Source organism: Solanum pennellii, chromosome 8 (assembly GCF_001406875.1).
Source record: "Solanum pennellii chromosome 8, SPENNV200".
NCBI lineage: Eukaryota > Viridiplantae > Streptophyta > Magnoliopsida > Solanales > Solanaceae > Solanum > Solanum pennellii.
The window spans coordinates 5,867,750-5,891,102 of NC_028644.1; the positions used below are offsets into that span (position 1 = coordinate 5,867,750).

The window sequence follows — 23,353 nt, forward strand, 5'->3', positions numbered from 1 at the left end:
AGTTTACAGTAGTGCTTGTCCATAGATGTGAGAATTTCTCGATATGTTCATACAAATATAGTAACATGAATGTTTCAACAAACATAGAAATATTACAATAGACTTCTCAGTTTACAAAAAAGTTTTTCCTTCAAAGGTTCCACTGCTTAGCTTTCTTAAATTTGTTTGAGATGTTGCAATTGGCTCTAAAGATGGGGGGCCAAAAGTTATCGATGAGAAATGACAACTGAAATGTGTGGAGATGATCTTGGAAGGCTTAGTAACTCCTCTGTCATTTCAGCATGATCTGGAAACGCATCACTCCCAAATAATAAAACAGCAATGACAAACTTTTCTAGCACGATCGCATGTTTGAGCAAATATTTAACCAGTGGCAGCAAAAACTTATTTTCACTTAGTAGTCCCCTAAGGTTAGCAATCTTAACAGTCTTCAGATGTGGAAATGAGCCGTTAAAGTTATGTGTCTCAAACCTCTGGATTTGTTTACCCTCGTTTGTGTACCTTAACAGCGAGCCCTGTAGGGAAGAAACCACTACGTTAACCAGAGTACTCACCTTAAATGAAAACCGGAAGCCAAAGAGTTGATTGTGGATACAATAAAAAAGGTCATGATTTTTTAAATTGAAGAAACATCTAAAGCTCTTAGCAAATGTTACATACAATGTAGTACATGCAAACAACAACAAATGTTTTAAAGTTTCATCAAATCTGATCATTCACCCCCCTCGCATGAAGGTGAGAACAATCATTTGTGAAGTGTCTTTTTCCAACAACTTCCAAAAGTTCACCCCGAAATCATTTTGATAGAGACAATCACCTATGGTGTCTTGAACATTGTATTTGACACATTTGGGTCGATGACCGCCCTCGCTTGGTTTATTGTGAATGCTCTCAAGGGAGTTACAAAAACTTTTTGGCACTATTAACCTATTATAAAAGATACTAAAGAGTTGATCAAAGTGACACAATTTTAAAGAGAAGTCTATGTGTGTCTGATTCTTTAGCTGGGATGGGTACAATCACCTATGGGATGTAGAGAAGAAAATTTTTGGCCTTAACTCACAGCTGAGAAAAGCTAGAGGGAACTTAATAATTGACAAGTGGAAAATTCGAAAGAAAACCCAAAGATTATCTCCAATAGTGCAACAAAATGAACTGCCCGATTTGATCCTTATGTAAACTCAAATGTTATTTGTCTCACCTTTTTCTCCTTTTTTAGTTCTTGTGAAAACACAGTAAAAGGAGAAATCTCCACAAGCAAGAAGATATTGTTGTGAAGCTCCTTCTCTGTGATTGGTTTAATCATAGAAGGCATCAAGAAGATGCATAGAGACTAAGGCAATATTGTAGCAGCAAAAAGCAAAAGTGACAACTTGTTAGCTACATTACTTGTGAAGCTTACTAAGCACTTAACCTATTTCTGTCTCAAATTATAAATGGAAGTCCTCCTTGTAGGGGCTTATCTTTCTAACAAGTAAGGAAGCCATGTCCCCCCTCTTCGTAATACAAATAAAGATCTAAAAGAAACTTACACTTGATGAATCCCCATGCAAATCAATGAACAATGTCTCAAGATCCAATGAGCTCTGTAGCAAGCTGCAAATTCCAGGGAAGTCTAATTCGCCTTCGTTTATTTGAAGGTCCAACAAATTCCGGCTTGATGTTGGAGACTGCCACCCTTTCAACTTCAGAATGGACAGGCACTTATAAACCAAAAAGATAAAGTAGAATATGTCAAACATGGAGATATGACATACTCGATCAATGAGATACAAACCGTTGAATAATTCCCATAAAATAGCTTTGACTATACAACTGTGATTTTCCACATCAATCATGGTTGGTTTGAAAATCCAAAGACGACCCATAAACACTTGGAAACCCCATAAACACGACTTGAAGTAAGATCAATCTAAATCAAACCAAATTTTACACATTGTTCTATCAATTGCGAACTCTTTACTCTTGAGTACTTAGCAACTTAGATCAAATTATCCTAAGTAGTGACGATATTAATATTACTATAGTGATGATCAACAACAAATAAAAAAAATCAAGAATTATGGATAGTGAAGAGTATGAATAAACCTTGATGCACCAGCTACTCAGTTCAAGACACTCCACATGGGCAACACCATGAAGAAGTTCCTTCAAACAGCAAAACTCCTTCTCTAAGTTGCTTTCCTCAACCTTAAAATCAAAAAGAAAACGAAGGACAACATAATGAAGGGAAGAAACATTTCTCTGCATGATGCGTATCTGACTACACAATCCCAAGATTTCCAAATGTTTAACATGCGGAGCTATTATTTCAAGCCAAATATCATGATTCTTATCGTAGTACTCTTCTATTATCAATATTGTCATGTTCACAGATCTAATTTCCAGACGTTGCATGCCCCAAACCTTTTTTAATTCCAAGCATTCCAAATTAGGGCAACCAGATAATACCTTTTCCATAGCACCATCCGTCAATTCCATGGACCCAATTGAAAGAAAACCCAAATTACTCCAATTAACACTAGCACATGGGTTCAATTGACATTGATTTAAAATCAATTGCTTTAACGACGAGTTTTTATACCCAAATTGCGGAAACTTATAAATTTGTTGACTTGCAGTAATCAATGAAAGTGAAAAGAATTCAACATTTGCAACTTTAGTAGCAAAATGTATCCATAAATCAACATCTTTAGAATAAATATCATCATACCAAAGGCCCCCGATACCAAAGCTCTTGATTTTCTTGCAAGATTTCCAATAATAAAGCTCTCTATGGACGGAGGCCATGTAAGCAACAGTGTCATTTTGATTTCCACCATAGGGGAAACGGAAAGAGAGATTTAATGTAACAGACACCCAAAGAAATCGCCATCTTGTAGAGAGTAGGCTGGTTCGCACAACTTGTTTTGCATCCGACAACATAGAGAGGATGTGGAGTAGAATTGGCTCCGGCAGATCACTCAGCCGGTCTACTCCTCTGGACGCCTCCATGACTTTCTTCGGCCTTCCCGTAGAGTACAGATAACCTTGGTAATAACGAGTTGAAATAAAGTAACGGCAATCTACCCACTATGATATCCTCATATTTTGCACACAAAACTATCAAAAGTCCCTTTTATAAATTTTTAGGATTAAAAAGAGAGTATAAAATTGGAAAAAAAAAGAGAAAATGTCTTCAATAAGAAGCAAAATGGATGTATATATATTATCGACATCTAATAAATTATTCATATATAGCAATGAAATCTAACAAAATTATGCATATATAGTAACGATGTTTAATCTTCTATCTTATATTACAAATTTCAATGAGAAATCAGGTGATATGCTATTCGATGTCCCAAAATGCGAGAAGTGGAACAATCATCACGCCACAATAAGAGAATTTTTTTTAAATGTCATGTTCTCTGCACTTGGCTTTCCAAAGAATACACTAAACATAAATCAAACACTTGACACAATACCTTCAAATGGCCAGGTATTATAATTGCTATTGACTATATGTCTAAATTTGAGAACATGTATTAAAGTTGCAATTCCACAGAAGTATCTCCGATTTAATCAATTCTAAAACTTGTACTATAGTTGATATATATGAAACCTCTAATGTTGAATTTCTAATTCTTCCAAAGCTGGACAAAACAAAAAAAATATCATTTTATCTATCTTAATATTACATTAGCTATTGATGAATCGTCAATACCTCACTTGAGGATAGCAAATCAATCAATTGTCTATCTTTTTTTAATATTTTCCTCCCATTCCTCATTTAAATCGGGATCACACGTTCAATTTGATCAACCACACAAGCTTTTTAGCACCCAGAATATAAGGTTGTTTCAAACATGACACTCACAATAGCATTCAACTATACTGTTCGGAGATGATTAACACCACATTCTTTCGTAGTTTTATTCACTTCCAAAGGACTGAGCAGCATTTTCACAGGGACTTTGATCAAGTAGAATCAATGTTTTGCAGTACAGAACATGAATTCTAAACTACCTGATAACCTTGGTGGATTGTTCATGGAAGCAACCTCAAATTCGTGCAACGGGATCCCTCTAACATTACCTGTCGGGCATATCAAATATCCATACACTTACCAAATCATTTAACCACAAAGATAAAATATGTGCAACTCCAAAACACATAAATACTCATTAAAACAACAATTGTATATCGATTAATGAAACGAAAAGACTAGTTAAATAATATATCTCTAGCTCAAATCCCACAATAAGACCATGGAGCATCTATTAGAGTTAAAATGAGTTCAAATGGGGGCATGAAAATAAGTCATAAGTTATAAATAGTTAGATAGAGCTGAAGCAATACCATCCATGAACAATACAAAGGCTCAACTCAGTAACCGAATCCATGCAAATGAACTCCTTAACCACTAGTCTCCCCCTCTGCAGTGGCATCTGCATAGACACACAGGTAAGATTCTCGACCCACTACTTTAATATACTCCTGGAACAAGTGTTAGAAAATATATTTTCACCACAAACACATAATGATACGCACAAGAATTGGTTCCATAATATAAGTCCAAGCAAAATGTCTCAAACTCAATCCATGCTTAAAGCTTGTGGAGTGCAAGATATCAGCCGACAAGTCCACGACAACATTTATAATCCAGGTAAGAAAGAGTGGCGGTTTTTGAATTTCACTATTGGGGAAAGTGAAACAGAGTGACACTTGAATGGACATCCAAAGAAACCGGCCATGATTTTCTTGTGGGTCTCCATGGAGTACCAATCTTCAATTTTGCATTTTTGGTAAAGTTTCACGAAATTGGAAACGAGAAGAAAATAACCTAGCACATTTCATATATGTACTAGTGGTCACACCTGAGTTACGTTAAAACATTATATTAAGAAAATCACAAAGCAATAAGTATCACAAACTATTTAATAACAAAATTACAATTTGGAATATATGAACAATCAACCTATTGTTTCATTACAAAAAAATATGTATTAATGCGCATTAGACTACAATTGACTTTTTGTACCGATATATTTATCAATGTCATTGTTATTGGCCTTGTAATTTGTCATAACACTTATAAAATTGATATTACAATCTAAAATTCAATCCAAATCCATGTAAATAAATAGTAATAACAATTACTAAAAGTTGAAACATAAAGTAATCAAAGAAAGAAACTTGAAAAGGAAACTTACTGTAATGGCAATATGGTCTTGAATAAAAATGAAAATAATACACAAGAATGCATATAACAATAGGCATAATACATATTTTAGACCCTAAATTTGCCTTCAAATTTTAACTTTGACCTCCAACTTTCATAGTGCACAAACATGCACTTTAACTATCCAACCTTTTAATAAATAAACACGCAAGTTCTACCTGACAAAACGCGTGAGGTGCATGTATATTATGCGAGTTAGGAGTAATTTCCGTGACCCACAACGGTAAAAAAATGCTGAAATGAAAACTTTATCCTTAACGAATCCCTCTTTTATATATTTTTATATTTCCAAATTAAAATATAATTTTAATTTTTTTTAAATCTACAATGAGCCTGTATAATATTTAATTAGTTGGCAGTCATTGAGTGGCTCACTACTACACGTGGGAGCGTTTGCATTTCACTCTCTTTGGCTCCAAAAATCGTGTGTTTATTTATTTAAATGAAGGACAGTTAAAGTGCATGTATGTGCACTATGAAAGAGAAACAGAGTGATACTGGAACAGATATCCAAAGAAATTGGTATAGCGTAGCACACTTCATCTGAAGTCTTTGCAATATATTGTAGTACTAATCCTGACGCGTGAGTTACGTGAAGACATTATATTAGGTATGTTAAGAAAATCAGATGGCAATAAGTATCACAAACTATTCAATAACAAAATTACATATTTACAATATATGAAAAATCAACATATTGTTTTGTAAAATATGTAACCCCTAAAATAAAAGTAACTATTGTATCACATAGAATAGTTGAACACATAAGAATAGTAGTGCACAAAGCATTTCATATTGTATCAACTTGATGAACTTAGCAAAATCCATGCTCCTAAAATAAATTACACTAATTACTTGTAACGTAAAAGAACCATTATCGCACAATAAATAAATTTGTATCAAAATTATTTTTCTAAAAACGTGATATAAAGTCATGTCAATATAGTGATATGAAAATTTTCTATACTGTATAAGAATATAGGCATATTAAAAAGCAAGAAAAGACAATATACACAACATATAATATTTTGTTGTGACACACACGTCAACTACTATACCTCACTATCTAATTCAAATACGTGCTTTACATATTTACATATCTATAAGGATACATGAAAGATTACAATAAATTATGACAAATATATACATTTGATTTTGGGAGTTATAAATAAAAAAGGAATGAAAACTATGGAGATTAACATAGGTTATGAAACTGAAGAGGTATGAATTATTGAAATGTGACCTTTTAATATAGAAAAATGATGAAAAATCCATATAAAAAATAGCAAAACTTCTATGTCATATATATACAAAGTTAATTAGAGCCTCAATACCTAAATGAGAAATCAAGAACACATATAAAAAATTATTTATAAGAGCTAAGATTTCTATCAATTTCAAGACCAACGGACATATTTAGAATACTTGTGATCTCAAAAAAAAAAAGAAGAGAAAAAATAGAATGTCAAGTGGTAATTGATCCATGTTATTTTAAATAATGACTTATCATTAAATAAAATGTATCATTCAACCTTATTGGAACATAATGTCAAGTGATAATGGATAATATCATATTAATTTTAAAACTATGTACATGACTAATATAATTTTACAAAAGAATATGTATTAATGTGCATCAGTAGACTACGATTGACTTTTTGTATCAGTATATTTATCAATCTCATTGTTATTAGCCATGTAGTTTGTCATAGCACCTGTAAAATTTATATTACAATCTAAAATTCAGTCCAAACCCATGTAAATAAATAGTAATAACAATTACTAAAAGTTGAAACATAAAGTAATCAAAGAAAGAAACTTGAAAAGGAAACTTACTGTAATAGCAAGATGGTCTTGAATAAAAATGAAAATGATACACAGGAATGAATATAACAAATAGGCATAATACATATATTAGACCCTAAAGTTATCTTCAAATTTTAACTTTGATCTCCAACTATCATAGTGCACAAACCGACACTTTAACTATCCAACATTTTACTAAATAAACACGCGAGTCCTACCTGGAAAAACGCGTGATGTGCACGTATTTTGCGCGAGTTAGGAGTAATTTTTGAGGCCCGCAATGGTAAAAAATGTTGAAATAACAAGTTTATTCTTAACGAATCCCTTTTATATATTTTTATATTTCCAAATCAAAATCTCTTTTTAATTTTTTTTTAATTCTAAAATGAACGTGTAAAATATTTATTTAGTTGAGAACCATTGAGTGACTCACTAATACACGTGGGAGCATTTGTATTTCACTCTCTTTGGCTCCAAAATCGCGTGTTTATTTATTTAAAGGTAGGATAGTTAAGTGCATACTTGTGCACTATGAAAGTTGAAGGTCAAAGTTAAAATTTAAAGTCAAGTTTAAAGTCTAATATATGTATTATGCCTAACAAACATTAATTTTATAAATTCACATATGGTGACCCTTTATCGTCTATTACAACTTTTAGTTTTCTTCCTTTATTAAAGCAATAAAGATCTAAATTTCGTAAAAGGTGAAAGAAAAACTCTTAATCTTCTCCCTTTATTGAAACAGTAAAAGTCTAAACTTCGTAAAAAGTGAAAGACGACCCTTCGTGTATATATATTAGTATTTATTAAAATAATGTGTATTTATATTTTTTGTTCATAAATATATAATAATAATGTTGAATATTTTATAATCAATGTGTATTTACATTTTTGTCCACAAATATTAGTACTTTATATGAATATTTTCGTAATTAAACTTTTAACTTGAGTCCCTCCCACTTATAATAATATATGATGAATAAATAAATAAAAACATACTGTAAAATGAAAAAAAATGAAATTTCATTTAAGAAAGAAAAATGAAAACAAAATAATAAAGATATTCTTAAATGATGTCAAATTGAATTGAAATGTCATTTCAAATAATTTAGTATAAAATACTCAAGTGTCTTTTGATAATAGTTGGTTAAAAACCCACCATCTTGATTCAAGTTAAATAAGGATATATAGTACGGTCTACATTCAGTGTGAGCGTTTGTGCATTAAAAGGATCAGAAAGGACACACCTCTAGTATACCAATTATTGTGTCCATGATATATGTTGAGTAACAAGTACGGAGTAAATAACTACTAAAAACATCTAAGCAATAGTCCACCCCAAAATTAAAAAGTAGCAAAACATTAAAAACAAAAATGAAAAAGAACGGTTTAAAAAATTTCCTTTAATTAGGTAAAGAATTCAATAGAAATGTCTTTTCAAAATTATTTAGTATAAAATATTCCTATTGTAAAATACTCTAGTTTAAAAGTGTCCATTCCGTTAATAGTTTTGTTCAAATACTCATCACCTTTATCCAAGTAAATTAAGGGTCTAAAGTTCATTTCATATATGATATGAGCGTTAGAGTATTGAAAGGATCTTTCCCTAATATGAGAAAGGTGCACCTCTAGTGGACCAATTATCATGCCTACTGTATACGCTGAATAGCCAAGTGCAGAACGAATAACTGCTTAAAGCATCTAAGTAGTAAGCCCACCCCAAAATGAGTGTTCTCCCATTCCAACTTAATTCCCCAGATATTCAGGTAGCATAGCCATTCTTCGCCCCTGCGGGAATGGGGTGATAGAAGTATTTAAGAGAATTCAAGAGAGCATCACGGTGAGACGAATCATTTATCATTATGTTGGGTGTCAAATGAAAGTACATTGATATTGGCATTTTAACCATAAATTTAACTCAGTTGCTCAGTCTCTTGCCCCAAAAATAGCTTTCTACATGTGATAGAAGCATACAGGTCTTTCAACTACATTACGACAAAATTTATGTTTGATTTTTCAAGTGACTTATTACTGTGTTGAGTCTACACTGGACTGAAATCGCTGAACCACTTGCAAGAACCCAGTGGTACACAAATGATCATACTATAACTCATACTCCTAGAAACCTCACATACCACGATAGAATAACTTATTTTTATCGTTTATTATAAAGATCATCAACCATTATTACATTTGAAGATCAGCTACTTCCCTACATTCTCTATAACGTACTGTTCAAAGGCTGCGTTAAGTTCTAAGAATTTCCAGCTTGATGGTGGAACAGACCATCCTTTAAACTCTAGTATGGAGAGGCACTTACGAACCAAATAGATAAAGCAAAATACGTCAAAAACTAGGAAATGCAACATACATAGTAAATGACATGAAAATTGTTCAATAATTAAAAAAAAAAAAAAAACTTCAACAATAGGACTGTTTTTCCATAAGCCACATCAAAGTATTCAAGGTTGTCTTGAATATCTGCGGATTGATTTTTAAACACTTGGAGAAAACCCACAAGTTCAGCGGTAAGGTTTGAATAATCTACCAACTCTTGACCAAGATGAAATGTCAATACGAAAGGAAAATCAGAGGTGATTTTGATAGTTAAACACTAAAAGTCAAGAGGGGGTGGATTAAAATTTTCGTTAGTCGACTTACTGTAGTGGACGGTCGCTCACTTACACGGTAGTAGAATAAATTAATAGTAATAAAAACTTGTATAAGTAAATAACATAGAGTGTTTTTATATTGGTTCGGATCACCAATGTGGTGCCTAGACCAGTCCCCGTGGGTAACAAGGTTTTTTTTAAGAGCTTGTTGAGAACTTGGGTGTTACAAAATGTTACTTTTAAGAGCCTCGTCTGATATGCAAATCATATCTTGTTCTTCGACACAATCTCTACCTGTTTAACTTACACTGAGATCTTTCTTCCACTTTTCTTAACAATTGTTCGCTCAAGTGTGTACAAATTTTTATGAAAGATAAGAGATTACAATATAAGCTCAAGTGAAGTGCGTACTTCACATCTAAGTCTCAGGGTATATATATATATATACATATATATATATGAACAAACTTGCGCTGTTGTAAGGAAAACCCAAGAAAGTTATACTTCAATCAAGGATTTTAGGAATCCTATGATTGAAGCGAATTGCTAATCCATGTCCATATTAGATATGTGCATGGTAAATCGCATTCCTTCCTTCTTGAGAAATATGAATCGATTTTGTGCTTAGCTGAATGATTTATCTTGACTCTTTGGCTTGATCTGATTTCCTTACTTCTCTTGATGGCTTGGCTCTATTATTGGGTTGATTGATGATTTCTTGATCTGGTCCTATCAATCACGATTTGCTTGATTGATCTGATGCCAACTTATTTTCTTGATTGATCTGCTGCCAACTTTAGGCTGGCTGTTAATGATTGTTTAATCCCTTTGATTATGTCTTTCCTTTATGAAGTAATTGTAAGGATCACAATATATTTCTGTCCATGTTGGTGTTTTTTTCTTGGATACTTTCCTTATTGGATCTCCATGCGTGGGAGAATTGGGAGTAATGTGTTAAGTGTCATTTATCATAATTAACATAACATTACGAAGCTAACAATCTCCCCTTTTTGATAATAACAATTAATTCATAATTTTAAATGGAGTGTGGAGAGACAATGATATTTCCTGAGATATGCGAGTATGTGTAGATATGACAGTGTGTGTAGCTCCCCCTATATATGTAGCTCCCCTGCCTTGAAGGCTTAAGGATGTGCGAACTTTGAACTTGGTTCACCTTTCTTAAAAATTGTGGTGGAAAATTTTCTCCCCCTTTGACATAATAAAAAAGAACAAAACACCAAATATAAACAGAAACAGGTAAAAGTAACTTAAATCAAAGTAATTTAGAGGTTAGCAATCATCCAAAAAATACTTCAGGGTGTTAATCATATTCCTGCAGAAAGAGTAATGCCAAGAAAACTGGTACTTAATTAATAAGCAAGGTAAGTCCAAGACATTCTCGAAAGAAACAAAATCTTTCCTCAAGTAAAGGTTTTGTAAAGATATCAGCTAACTGATTCTCAGAATTAATAAATTCAAGCAAAAAATCACTTTCAACATGATTACAAATAAAATGATGCTTGATATATATGTTTTTATCTCTAGAATGATGCGTAGTATATTTAGATAGACTGACAGCACTAGTATTATCGCAAAAAGTAGATACTCCCTCAAAGGATAAATCATAGTGGGGGAATTGATGCATCATCTAAAGTAGTTGAGTGTCACAACTTATAACCGTTAAATATTCAGATTTAGTAGTTGAGAGGGAAACAAAGGTTTGTTTCTTACTATGCCAGCAAATAAGAGATTTTCCCTAAAACTGGCATATTCAGCTGGTGCTTTTTCTGTCATTTTTACCATCTGAAAAATCATCATCTGAATATTCAATTAAGTCAAAACTTTCAAAAAATAAAAGATGTCGTAACCCCATATTAGAGGTTCCAATGAGATATCGAATGATTCGGTTTACAACTGTGAGTTGTTATTCCTTTTGAGAGGATTGAAATCGTGCGCATTTACAAATGTTGAACATGATGTCTGGTAGACTAGTAGTGAGATATAATAGAGACCCAATCATTCCTCGATAAAGTATTTCGTCAACTGCTTTTCCTCAGATTCTAGATAAGTGGGGGGAACTCATGGGAGTTTCGAAGGCTTTACCCTTTTCCATTGCAAACATTTTGATCAACTCTTTTGCATACTTATCTTGATTTATGTAAAAATATTTATCTGACTGCTTAATTTGAGGAACGAGATTTTAAATTTGAAGACGATTGAGAACTCACCCATAAGACTAGGTCCAAATTCACCTTTCATGATATTTGAAAATTCTCACTAAGAGAAGGATTAGAGCTTCCAAATATAATATCACCAACATAAATTTGAACAACAAGAATGCAAGAGTCAATTTTTTTGTAAATAGAGTTGTATCAATTTCTCCTCTTTGGAAATCATTTTTATAAGAAACGTGCTCAATCTTTCATAACAAGCTTTTGGGGATTGTTTTAGACTATACAGAGCTTTCGATAATTTTAAACATAATCAGGACAAGAGGAATACTAAAAAATGGGAGGTTGTTTAAAAAAACTTCTTCTTTAATAAATCTGCTTAGAATGCGCTTTTAACGTCCATTTGAAAAAGTTTGAAACGATTGAAAAAAGCAAACACTAGAAGAATTCGAATAGATTCTAACATTGTCATAGGAGCAAAAGCTTCATCATAGTCGAATCTTTCTTGCTGTGAGTAACCCTGAGCTAATAACTTGACTTTATACCGAATAACCTTCCCATTTTCGTCCAATTTGTTGCGAAATACCCATTTGGTTCCTATTACTGAACAAGTCTTAGGTCTTTCAATAAGAGTCCACACTTGATTCTTTTTGAATTGATCAAGTTCTTCTTTCATTGCTTGTATCTATGACTCATCTTCCATTGCTTCATTAATCCATTTTGGTTCTATCTGTAATATAAGAGTCAATGAAGCTTGTTTCTTGAGAGAGAATCTTGTCTGGATTTTGTCATCTGGTTTTTTCAGAATGAAGTTTTCATTATAGCTCACACCGTGTCTCCATTCCCTGGGAATATTTACTTTGTCAGCTCGAGTAGTTGATTCTGCTTGTGCGGTAGATGGTTCTTCAATGAGATTTTCAGTGGACACTTTTGGAATACCTTTTGCTAGTTTGAATGAATCAATTTCATTATCGCCTACTTCACTTTCCTGTATTCTTGTATTAGTGTCATCAAATATCACATGAACAGATTCTTCAACACTTAAAGTTCTTTTACTAAAAAAACGAAAGGCCGGGAGCATAACCTAGAAAAATACCTTCGTCACTTCTTTCATCGAACTTACCAAGATTGTTCTTACTGTTATTCTGGATGAAACATTTGCATCCAAATGGATGGAAATAGCTGATGTTTGGTTTCTTACCTCTCCATAGTTCATATGGAGTCTTCTTTAGTATAGGTCTGATAAAAACCTGCTAAGAATATGACAAACAATACTTACAGCTTCTGCCAAAAAATGATCGGGAAGATTTTGATCGAGAAGCATAGTTCTTGTTGTATCTTGTAGTAATAAATTTTTCCTCTCTATAACCCCATTTTGTTGAGCTGATCTGGGTGAAGAGAAGTTTTGAGTGAAACCATTTTGAGCGCATAATTCTTCAAAAGAGTTATTGTCGAATTCACCACCATAATAAATATGAATAGTTGTAATGAAGTAGCAAAATCTTCATTTTTGTGAGTTAGAAAGATTGGCATGTGAACCTTGAGAAGTCATCAAAAATTTTAACAAATGCATATCGTTTACCTCTATTCGAGTAGGACCAAACAAATCCATGTGAAACAGCTGAAGGGGTTTTGAAGTACTTACAATATCTTTTCCTTTATAGGATGATCGAGTCTTATTTCCCATTTGATATGTGCTACAATATGATCTTTCTCAAATTTTAGTTTAGGCAGACCAATGACTAGTTAAAGTCTAGAAAGTTTTCAAGAGCATGCATACTTGCATGTCCAAGCTTTCGATGTCATATCCAAAGATCGCTTGAGACTACAGTAAGACAAGTAAGAAATGGAAAATCAATATTATTTAAAACATATATTTTATTAAATCGATTTCTGATAAGAGTTAGCTTTTTCTTAGAATGTTTGATGATGAGTTGGCTGTATTGAAAATAACTTGAAATCCAACATCGCATAGTTGACTAACGCTGAGAAGGTTATGTTTGAGTTTCTCAACCAAATACACTTTGATTAGATCGCATGATGAGTTGAGTGTAATAGTCCCGACTCTAGTTACTTCCATTTTAGCATTGTCTCCAAATTTGACACATCCCCCCATATATTCTTTTTATAGTTTTGAAGTTTCTTTCTTTCTACACATATGTCTGGAGCATTCATTGTAAAGTACCCACATTCTTTTTCTGTAGGTTTTCTTGGATTGCTCCTACAAAAACAATAAGATTAGTTTCTTTTAGGTTACCAAGCGTTTTTGGATCCTTGATGATTAGTAACTTTTGGTCTCCAACTCCCCTTTCCAGAAAAATATTTTCTACAATTAAAAGATTTATGACCAAAATCACCGCAAGTGAAACAAGTAATTTTTGTAGAAATTTCAGGAGATTAATTGTCCCTACCCGAGCCTACACCCTGGACATGACCGACACTTGATAACAATCGTTGGTCCCCAAGCAAACCCTTATCCTGACTGACTTCAAGCATAAGACTAACTTAAGCATACAAAGGTCAAAACAGAATAAAAACTCATAGAACTGAAATAAAAGGCTTTAACTCAAATTAAAAACTCTGAATAAAAATAATGATATTCAACTCGTCATAAAATAGGAAACTTAAGTCTTTAAAAAATTTAATAAAATAAATGATACAGACTTCTGAAACTTTACTATCTATCTATGAAGCCTCTAAATGACAATGATGGAAGACGGGACAAGACCCACAACATCCTAACAACTTATATAGTTGAAAATTAATTGAAATCTTCTGGAAGCAAGGAGGCTCATCATGGCTAACTCGAACTCTCAAATGTATCAACGAAACTCCTGTTGATGATCCTGAATACATGTGTCTGCATCATGTAAAGATGCAGGCCAAATGGCTCAGTATGTGGAATATATGAGCATGTAATTAGGGGAATTCTAAAACATAACATAAGCTTGAACTTGAATAAACTAAAGACATACTTACCTCTTTTCGAACGTACTCTACTCAAGAAGTACTTAAGGATACTCAAAACTACTGACTTACTCAACTCAGAAGTACTCAAGGATAAGATACTCAAACATAGAGATTAGATACTCAACTTCAAATATGAGATACTCAACTTCAAAGATATGATACTCGACTCAATGAATCACAATCTACACAAGATACTCAACTTGAGGTATTCAACTCGAAATACTCAACTCTTTATACTTAACTGAACTCATTTCAATATAAAACAGTTTAAAAAAAGTGCAATATAAAGAAAAGTTGTTTAAACATGATTTCAACTCATAATCATACTATCATAAAAGACATACCATGATCCCTCTCAAAGTCTTGTTGTGCAATGCATGAATGAAGTCCCATACCCCCATTCATACTGCAAAACCCCTAGAGGAGCCATGCAATTACTATTGTAGGAGTTTCTCTAACAGAGAACCATCACTATGAGCCTAAGTGGTGATACAACGTTTTGCCCACGCTGCCAGAATTGTCGTATACTTTGACGTCATATAGAACACTCTACTTAGTGGATTCACCAGCTTAACTTAAGTGATCATGTAAAAAATATGATCTTTTAATACCCATGATGAATACATGGTTTATGGAGAATTGAGTTAATATGAACTCTCTTCTCCGTATCAGTGCTCAATACTACTCCTAAAAATATACTTAGCTCATATTACAACTTCTTTTTTTGGTTTGAGATAATTACTCAAAACTCGCTCTTAACTTCTAGACTTGACTCTTAACTTCTCTTGACTTTGATATTCTTAACTTTCCTTGAATTTGATTATGGATTCAAGGTTCGTGATCTCATATTTATGGATGATTTAATGATGTAGAACATAGGGGGGGGGGTTCATACGGAATTGTGAGCATGAACTACTCAATTCAAGGACTCAAAGACACTTCTCATCTCAAGATTGTTCGACTTATAGGGTTCATGCGGAATTATGACCATGAACAATTCAACTCAATGACTTCATGGTAACATGTTATAGTCCCGTGATTAGAAATATAAACTCAAATGTGTTAGAAACTTATTACTCAAGATTTAGAACTTGAAGATACTACTCCTCTCAAAGGTACTCAACTAAATCGAGTTCATGTGGAAGTTATGGGCATGAATGATTCGACTCGAAGGTCTACATAATAATATGGAACTCGTGAATATAACTCTTCTCATTCTCATACTTACTTTCTGTGAACTTAGTTCAAATCGATAGTTTACCTCAAAGGATTCACAATCAAACTCAAAGGCTTTCTTGAACTCTACTCTTAACTCTCGTTAATGTAAATTATGAATTCAAGATTTTTGAATCATGGCATAGAGGATATCATGATGACAAGGCAGACTCATGAATACATTCTCTTCATCCTCAAATTCACTTGCTCGAGTCTTGAACAAATTACTAGAAGTTGTAGAAGACTCATCAAAAGGACTTTATCAGAACGTTCAAAAGAACTCTAAAAACTTAACTCTCAACTCTAAATTGAATTTGAATTATGAATTGAAGGTTATGATCATGTTAGCAATGATTTTAGGTGTTTAGAAGTACCTTAGATTAGTTAGTCTCACATGTTCTAGTGACATAGGCCCATCCGATCGAGAGAAGAAACTTGAGATTAGCCACTAGGTGAAGTACCAAGGAGAGGATCGGCTTCAGCCATAACCAATGTGGAGGGATTTACATAGTAAAGGAAGCTAAACAATGCTATCAAAGGGATGTGCCCAGGCTCGGATATCCTTCTTTCGTACACAAGAGTATCCCTCGAAAAGGAGTGAAGGTGCAGTTTAAACGAACTGAAACGGAGCAACCGAAGACAAACTGGATGGGGCAGGTAACCCTGGAGCTATGGGTGGCACGGTGCGCCAGCCTCTAAAGCTAAGAGGAGGGTTTGGGGCGCTCTGGACAGGGCCCAACCCAGAAAATCCAACAGTTTCCTTGCTCATTTTCTCACCCTAATTCTCCTAGAATCAAACGGTTTCTTTCCCAATCACTTGCATTCAATTAATTAAATTAATTACACTCTAATCTACTGAAAATGACTCTCAAATTACTCAATATCATCTCAACAAATCATCAAAACCCCAAAACAACAAGATTTTGAATGAACTTTAAGAATACCAATTAAGAACATTCTGTCTAAATTTTTTTGAATAAGTTCGGAGGTAATAGGACCTTTGTTTAGTTAAGATGTGTCTCTGATATTTCGGTCATAGTATAGGGGTACTTGTACCTTATCCCAAAATTATACAAACGAGGTCGCTCATAGCAGCTTAAAATATAGTTTACAACCCGTAAATACGCAAACTGTAGCTAAGGAGCCTCATTAAGTTCATTATATATAGTGACTTTCCAAAATTTTCTCTAGAGATTATGGTCACATTTTGACTGTCCACATAGTGTTGATACTTTCCTAGATGCATGGTCGCCAGGACGACCCAAATAAACTCGTGTACTACCTGTTTATTAAGTTTCTAGGTGTAGCAATGGAACTTGAGCAATTCCAACTTAGAAGAAGCATATTCACAAGGATCTGAAATAGCTGTCTTAAAAGAATAAAGAGATATTGACAGACTTTAGCACTGAAGAATGTACGGACTATTCCTACCTTGTTGATATTTTAGATGAGGTGAACTTGTGTGGCATGAGCTTACCAATACTGGACTATAACATCTGAAATTCTTCTGACTGTCCAATCAATTCACTACATCAAAAATGATTTATAGGGACATTCTTTAACGACAATAGATTAGTTACCATAAAATATATATATATATATATAAAATTAGCGGCAATTTACACTCTTTATATCTGTCCTTAATGCCTTTAGCGACAATAACTCAATTGCCACTAAATATGTATTTTTTGCGGCTATTAAAACTTTTTGTATATGTCCCTAAAGACTTTAGCGACAATGAATGTAATAACACTTAACTAATACCTATAAATATTTAACACTCTTTATTAATGTATATAATTGTTGCTGCTAAAAATTATTTTTGTAATAGTAATTCCTTCGTGTTTGACATTATAAATTTAGGGTTAAGTGAGATTATACATTCATTTATGGAAAAAAAACATTCAAAGGGAGTGCATTATTATTATTTGGTTTGCATCAGTTTACAGAAGTGCTTATCCATAGATAGAACTTCTCAATATGTTCATACAAATATAGTAACATGAATGTTTCAACAACCATAGATATATTACAATAGACTTCTCAGTTTACAAAAAAGTTTTTCCTTCAAAGGTTCCAGTGCTAGCTTTCTTTACAAAATTAGTTTGAGATGTTGCAATTGGCTCAAAAGATAGAATCCAAAAGTTATTGATGAGAAATGACAACTGAAATGTGTGGAGATGATGTTGGAAGGCTTAGTAACTCCTGTGTTATTTGAGCATCATCTGGAAACACATCACTCCTTAATAATAATACTACAATGACAAACTTTTCTAGCACGATAGTATGTTTGAGCAAATATTTTACCAGTGGCAACAGAAACTTATTTTCACTTAGTAGTCCCCTACGGCTAACGATGTCGACAGTCTTCAGGTGTGTAAATGAGCCGTTAAAGTTATGTGTCTCAAACCTCTGGATTTGTTTACCCTTGTTTGTGTACATTAACAGCTAGTCCTGTAGGAAAGAAACCACTATGTTAACCAGTTACTCTCCTTAGATGAAAACCTGAAGCCAAAGAGTTGATTGTGGATACAATAAAAAGGTCAAGAATTTTTAAACTGAAGGAACATCTAAAGTGCTTAGCAAATGTTACATACAGTGTAGTACATGCAAACAACAGTAAAAATGTTTTAAAGCTTCATCAAATCTGATCATTTACCCCCCTCACATGAAGGTGAGAACAATCATTTGTGAAGAGTCTTTTTTAAACAATTTCCAAAAGTTCACTTAGAAATCATTTTCATTGAGACAATCACCTATGGTGTCTTGAACATTGTATTAGAAACATTTGGGACAAAGACTGCCCTCGCTTATTTTATAGTGAATGCTGTCAAGGGAGTTACAAAAACTTTTTGGCACTATTAACTTATTACAAAAGATACTAAAGAGTTGATCAAAGTGACACAATTTTATAGTGAAGTCTATGTGTTTCTGATTCTTTAGTTAGGGTGGGTACAATCACCTATGGGATGTAGAGAAGAATATTTTTGGCCTTAACTCACTGCCGAGAGAAGCTAGAGGGAACTTAATAATTGACAAGTAAAAAATTCGAAAGAAAACCCAAAGCTTATCTCCAAAAGTGCAACAAAATGAACTTCCCGGATTGATCCTTATGCCAACTCAAATTTTATTTTTCTCACCTTTTTCTCCTTTTTTTTGAGAAAGAAAAAAAAGGAGAAAAAGGTGAGACAAATAACTTTTTCTCCTTTTTAGTTCTTGTGAAAACACCGTAAAAGGAGAATCTCCACAAGCAAGAAGATATTGTTGTGAAGCTCCTTTTTTGTGATTGGTTTAATCATAGAAGGCATCAAGAAGATGCATAGAGACTAAGGCAACATTGTAGCCGCAAAAAGAAAAAGTGACACCTTGTTAGCTACATTATTTGTGAAGCTTATTAAGCACTTAACCTATTTCTGTATCAAATTACAAATGGGAGTCCTCCTTGCAGGGGCTTATCTTTTTAACACGTAAGGAAGTCAATTCCCCCCTTTTCGTAATAGAAATAAATATCTAAAAAAAACTTACTCTTGATGAATCCCCATGAAAATCAATGAACAATGTCTCAAGATCCAATGAGCTCTGTAGCAAGCTGCAAATTCCAGGGAAGTCTAACTGGCGTACATTTATTTGAAGGTCCAACAAAGTCCGGCTTGATGTTGGAGACTGCCACGCTTTCAACTTCGAATGGACAGGCACTTATAAACCAAAAAGATAAAGTAGAATATGTCAAAACATGGAAATATGGCATACTCGATAAATGAGATGCAAACCATTGAATAATTCCCATAAAATAGTGTTGACTATACAACTGTGATTTTCCACATCAATTATGGTTGGTTTGAAAATCCAAAGACGACTTGAAGTAAGATCAATGTAAATCAAACCAAATTTTATACATTGTTCTATCAATTGTGAACTCTTTACTATAGAGTAATTAGAAACTTATTTATCAAATTATCCTAAGTAGTGACGATCTTAATATTACTATAGTAATGATTCAACAGCAGATAAAAAAATCAAGAATTATGGATAGTGAAGAGTATGAATAAACCTTGATGCACCAGCTACTCAGTTCAAGACACTCGACATGGGCAACACCATGAAGAAGTTTCTTTAAACAGCTAAATTCTTTCTCTAAGTTGCTTTCCTCAACTTTAAAATCAAAATGAAAACGAAGGATAGCATAATTAAGGGAAGAAATATTTCTCTACACGATGCGATCTGACTACACAATCCCCAGATTCCCAAAATGTTCAACATGCGGGGCTATATTTCAAGCCAAATATCATGATTCTTATCGTAGTACTCTTTTATCGTCAATACTGTCATCTTCACAGATCTACTTTCCAGACGTTGTATGCCCCAAACTCTTTTTTAATTCCAAGAGTTCCAAGTTAGTGGAACCAGATAATACATTTTCCACAGCACCATTTCATGAACCCAATTGAAAGAAAAACCAAATTACTCCAATTAACACTAGCACAAAGGTTCAATTCACATTGATTTGAAATCAATTGCTTTAAGGACGAGTTTTTATACCCGAACTGCGGAAACTCATAATTTTGTTGACTTGCAGTAATCAATAAAAGTGAAAAGAATTCAACATTTGCAACTTTAGTAGCAAAATGTATCCAAAAATCAACATCTTTAGAATAAATCTCATCATACCTAAGGCCCCCGATACCAAAGCTCTTAATTTTCTTGCAAGATTTCCAATAATAAAGCTCTTTATGGACGGATGCCAGGTAAGCAGCAATGTCATTTTGATTTCCACCATAGGGGAAAGTGAGAGAGTTTTAATGGAACGGATATCCAAAGAAATCTCCATCGTGTAGGGGGTAGGCTGGTTCGCACAACTTGTTTTGCATTCCACAACATAGAGTGGATGCGGACTAGAATCGACTCCGGCAGATCACTCAGCCGGTGTCCTCCTCTGGCCGCCGCCATGACTTTCTTCTGCCTTCCCGTGGAGTATAGATAACCTTGGTAATGACGAATTGAAAAGGAGTAAAGGTGGTCTATCCACTATGATATACTCAAATTCAGTGCACAGAACTATCAAAAGTCCCTTTTATAAATTTTTAGGTTTAAAATGAGAGTATAAAATTGAAAAAAAAGAAAAGAAGAGAAGAGAAAATGTCTTAAATAAGAAGCAAAATTGATGTATATATTATCGACATCTAATAAATTATGCATATATAGTAATGACATCTAACAATTATGCATATATAGTAAGGATGTTTAATCTTATATCTAATATTTCAAATTCTAATGAGAAATCAGGTGATATGCTATTCGATGTCCCTAATTATGAGAAGTGGAACAATCATCACGCCACAATAAGAGAATTTTTTTTAAATATCATGTTCTCTGCACTTGGCTTTCCAAGAATACACTAAACATAAATCAAACACTTGACACAATATACCTCCAAACGGCCAGGTATTATAATTGCTATTGACTATACGTCCGAATTTGAGAACATGTATTAGAGTTGCAATTCCAGAGAAGTATCTCTGATTTCATCAATTCTAAAACTTGTACTATAGTTGAAATATATCAAAACTCTAATATTGGATTTCTAATTCTTCCAAAGCTGGACAAAACAAAATAAAAATATCATTTTATCTATCTTACAATTACACCAACTATTGATGAATCGTCAATACCTCAATCAAGGATAGCAAATCAGTCAATTGATCTGGTGGAACCTTGGAGTCAAGAGATCAGTCCATGGCAACATATTTAGGCCAGGAAAACAAGAATGGCATTTTGATTTTGACTATTGGGGAAAGTAAAAAAGAATCCTGTAGAGAGTATGATGGTTCCCACAACTTAGAGAGGATGTGAAGTAGAATCCGTTCCGGCAGATCACTCAGCCGATGTCCTTCTCCGACAGCCGCCTCCATGCCTCAATTTTGTCGTTTTGGTAAAGTTAAAGTCAAATGGAAAATAAAATAACCTACCGTACTTCTGTTAGTTCATATAAAGTCTTCTATTATAATTATAGAACTAGTAATTGGTGTGACAATTTAATATCATGAAATTCATAAAATAATATTTAAAAATAATCGTCATTAAAATTAAAACACGACATTAATTAACATATAAGATTACGTAGGCCTTATTTGTTTCTATTAAGATTAAGCGGTCTGAATCTGAATACACCTCTGAATATTAAGATTTGCATTAAAATTTAGATGTTTAGATCTGAATATACATCTGAATATTAAGATGTGGTCAATAAATCTGAACACTACATAATTAATGATGTTTGTTTTCAATATTTGAATGTGCATGTGAAATTAACATTAAATTAATAAAATATCATAAAATTTTCATTTCAACAAAATTTACCACTTTTGATAAAATAAAAAATGTTTTAAAAGTCTTAATAATCATTTTTGGAGTACAATTTTTTTCATTCAAAAACTTTGATAAACACCAATAAACCAACAGTTTTCTTGACACAGTCAATACAAGAAATAATATAAAAAACTTGACAGAATTTATGAAAATTTACCAGTTCAAGAAGGGGAAAATGGTGTTTGATTGAGAAAAGAGAGAAATTTTTTTTTATTATGAGATAAAAAGACACGCTTACAGCTAGAAACGATGATTTATTATTTGATAACTTATTAAATGAGTTTAATGTTGTTAAGAATCTCCTACATATCTGATTCATTCAGACCTCTTCAGACCCATTAAGAGGTTTTTTAAAAAATAAAACAAATGAACTTAATGGACTGAATCTGAATGATTCAGATCCAAACCTAAAAATCATACGTACTTAATAGGTTGAATCTGAATGATTAAGATTCAGACCTCCATTAAGTGCAAACAAATGAGGCCGTTATAAGAAAGACTAATTAAAAAAATTATAACATATTTGTCAGTTATTATTAATAACATAAGTATAAATTAATAACTATAAAAATGAAGTTTTTGACCAAATTAAGCCATTATTTAAAGCAATTTATCAAAATAGTACACATTTATTTAAAAAGAATTACAAAAGTTGTAGTATAAATAAATTGTAAAGTAACATTTTAGGGTATATTTTATTTTTAAAAATTTAGTTGTGTATTGATAGCGTTAAGTTGAGAAACGTTACTGTGAGTAATGTTTTACTTAAAAATGTTACTATGAGTAACGTTTTACACTAAAAATGTTACTGTGAGCAACATTTTATAATAAGCTATTTTGATTCACGTTTTACTCATAAAACATTACTCACAATAACATTTCTTAAGATAGTGTGAACAAATGTTTATTGTGCCTTATCAAAAATGACACAACTATTTGGAAAAGTTGCAATCCTTCGAAAATGTCACAACCTTTCGTACAACATT

General features: G+C 32.9%; 1 protein-coding gene across 1 annotated transcript; it reads right to left on the bottom strand.

Moving 5' to 3' along the window:
* Nucleotides 1-206: 206 nt before the first annotated feature.
* LOC107027450 (putative F-box/LRR-repeat protein At3g28410) lies at nucleotides 207-2,994 on the bottom strand. Its single transcript, XM_027919060.1, has 4 exons — nucleotides 2,089-2,994; nucleotides 1,533-1,703; nucleotides 1,202-1,333; nucleotides 207-515 (listed from the first exon to the last, which is right to left on the bottom strand). Exons 1-4 carry the CDS (start codon nucleotides 2,992-2,994, stop codon nucleotides 207-209), a joined length of 1,518 nt encoding a protein of 505 aa, XP_027774861.1.
* Between the last annotated feature and the right edge of the window lie 20,359 nt (nucleotides 2,995-23,353).

Bases quoted from the DNA above. Each gene is read 5' to 3' on its own strand.
- LOC107027450 (XM_027919060.1), bottom strand. From the start codon at position 2,994: ATGGAGGCGTCCAGAGGAGTAGACCGGCTGAGTGATCTGCCGGAGCCA. The intron at 1,704-2,088 runs GTTTATTCATAC...TTGGTTTATAAG, and splicing joins TGAGTAGCTGGTGCATCAAG to TGCCTGTCCATTCTGAAGTT. The intron at 1,334-1,532 runs GTAAGTTTCTTT...ATATTGCCTTAG, and splicing joins TGCATGGGGATTCATCAAGT to TCTCTATGCATCTTCTTGAT.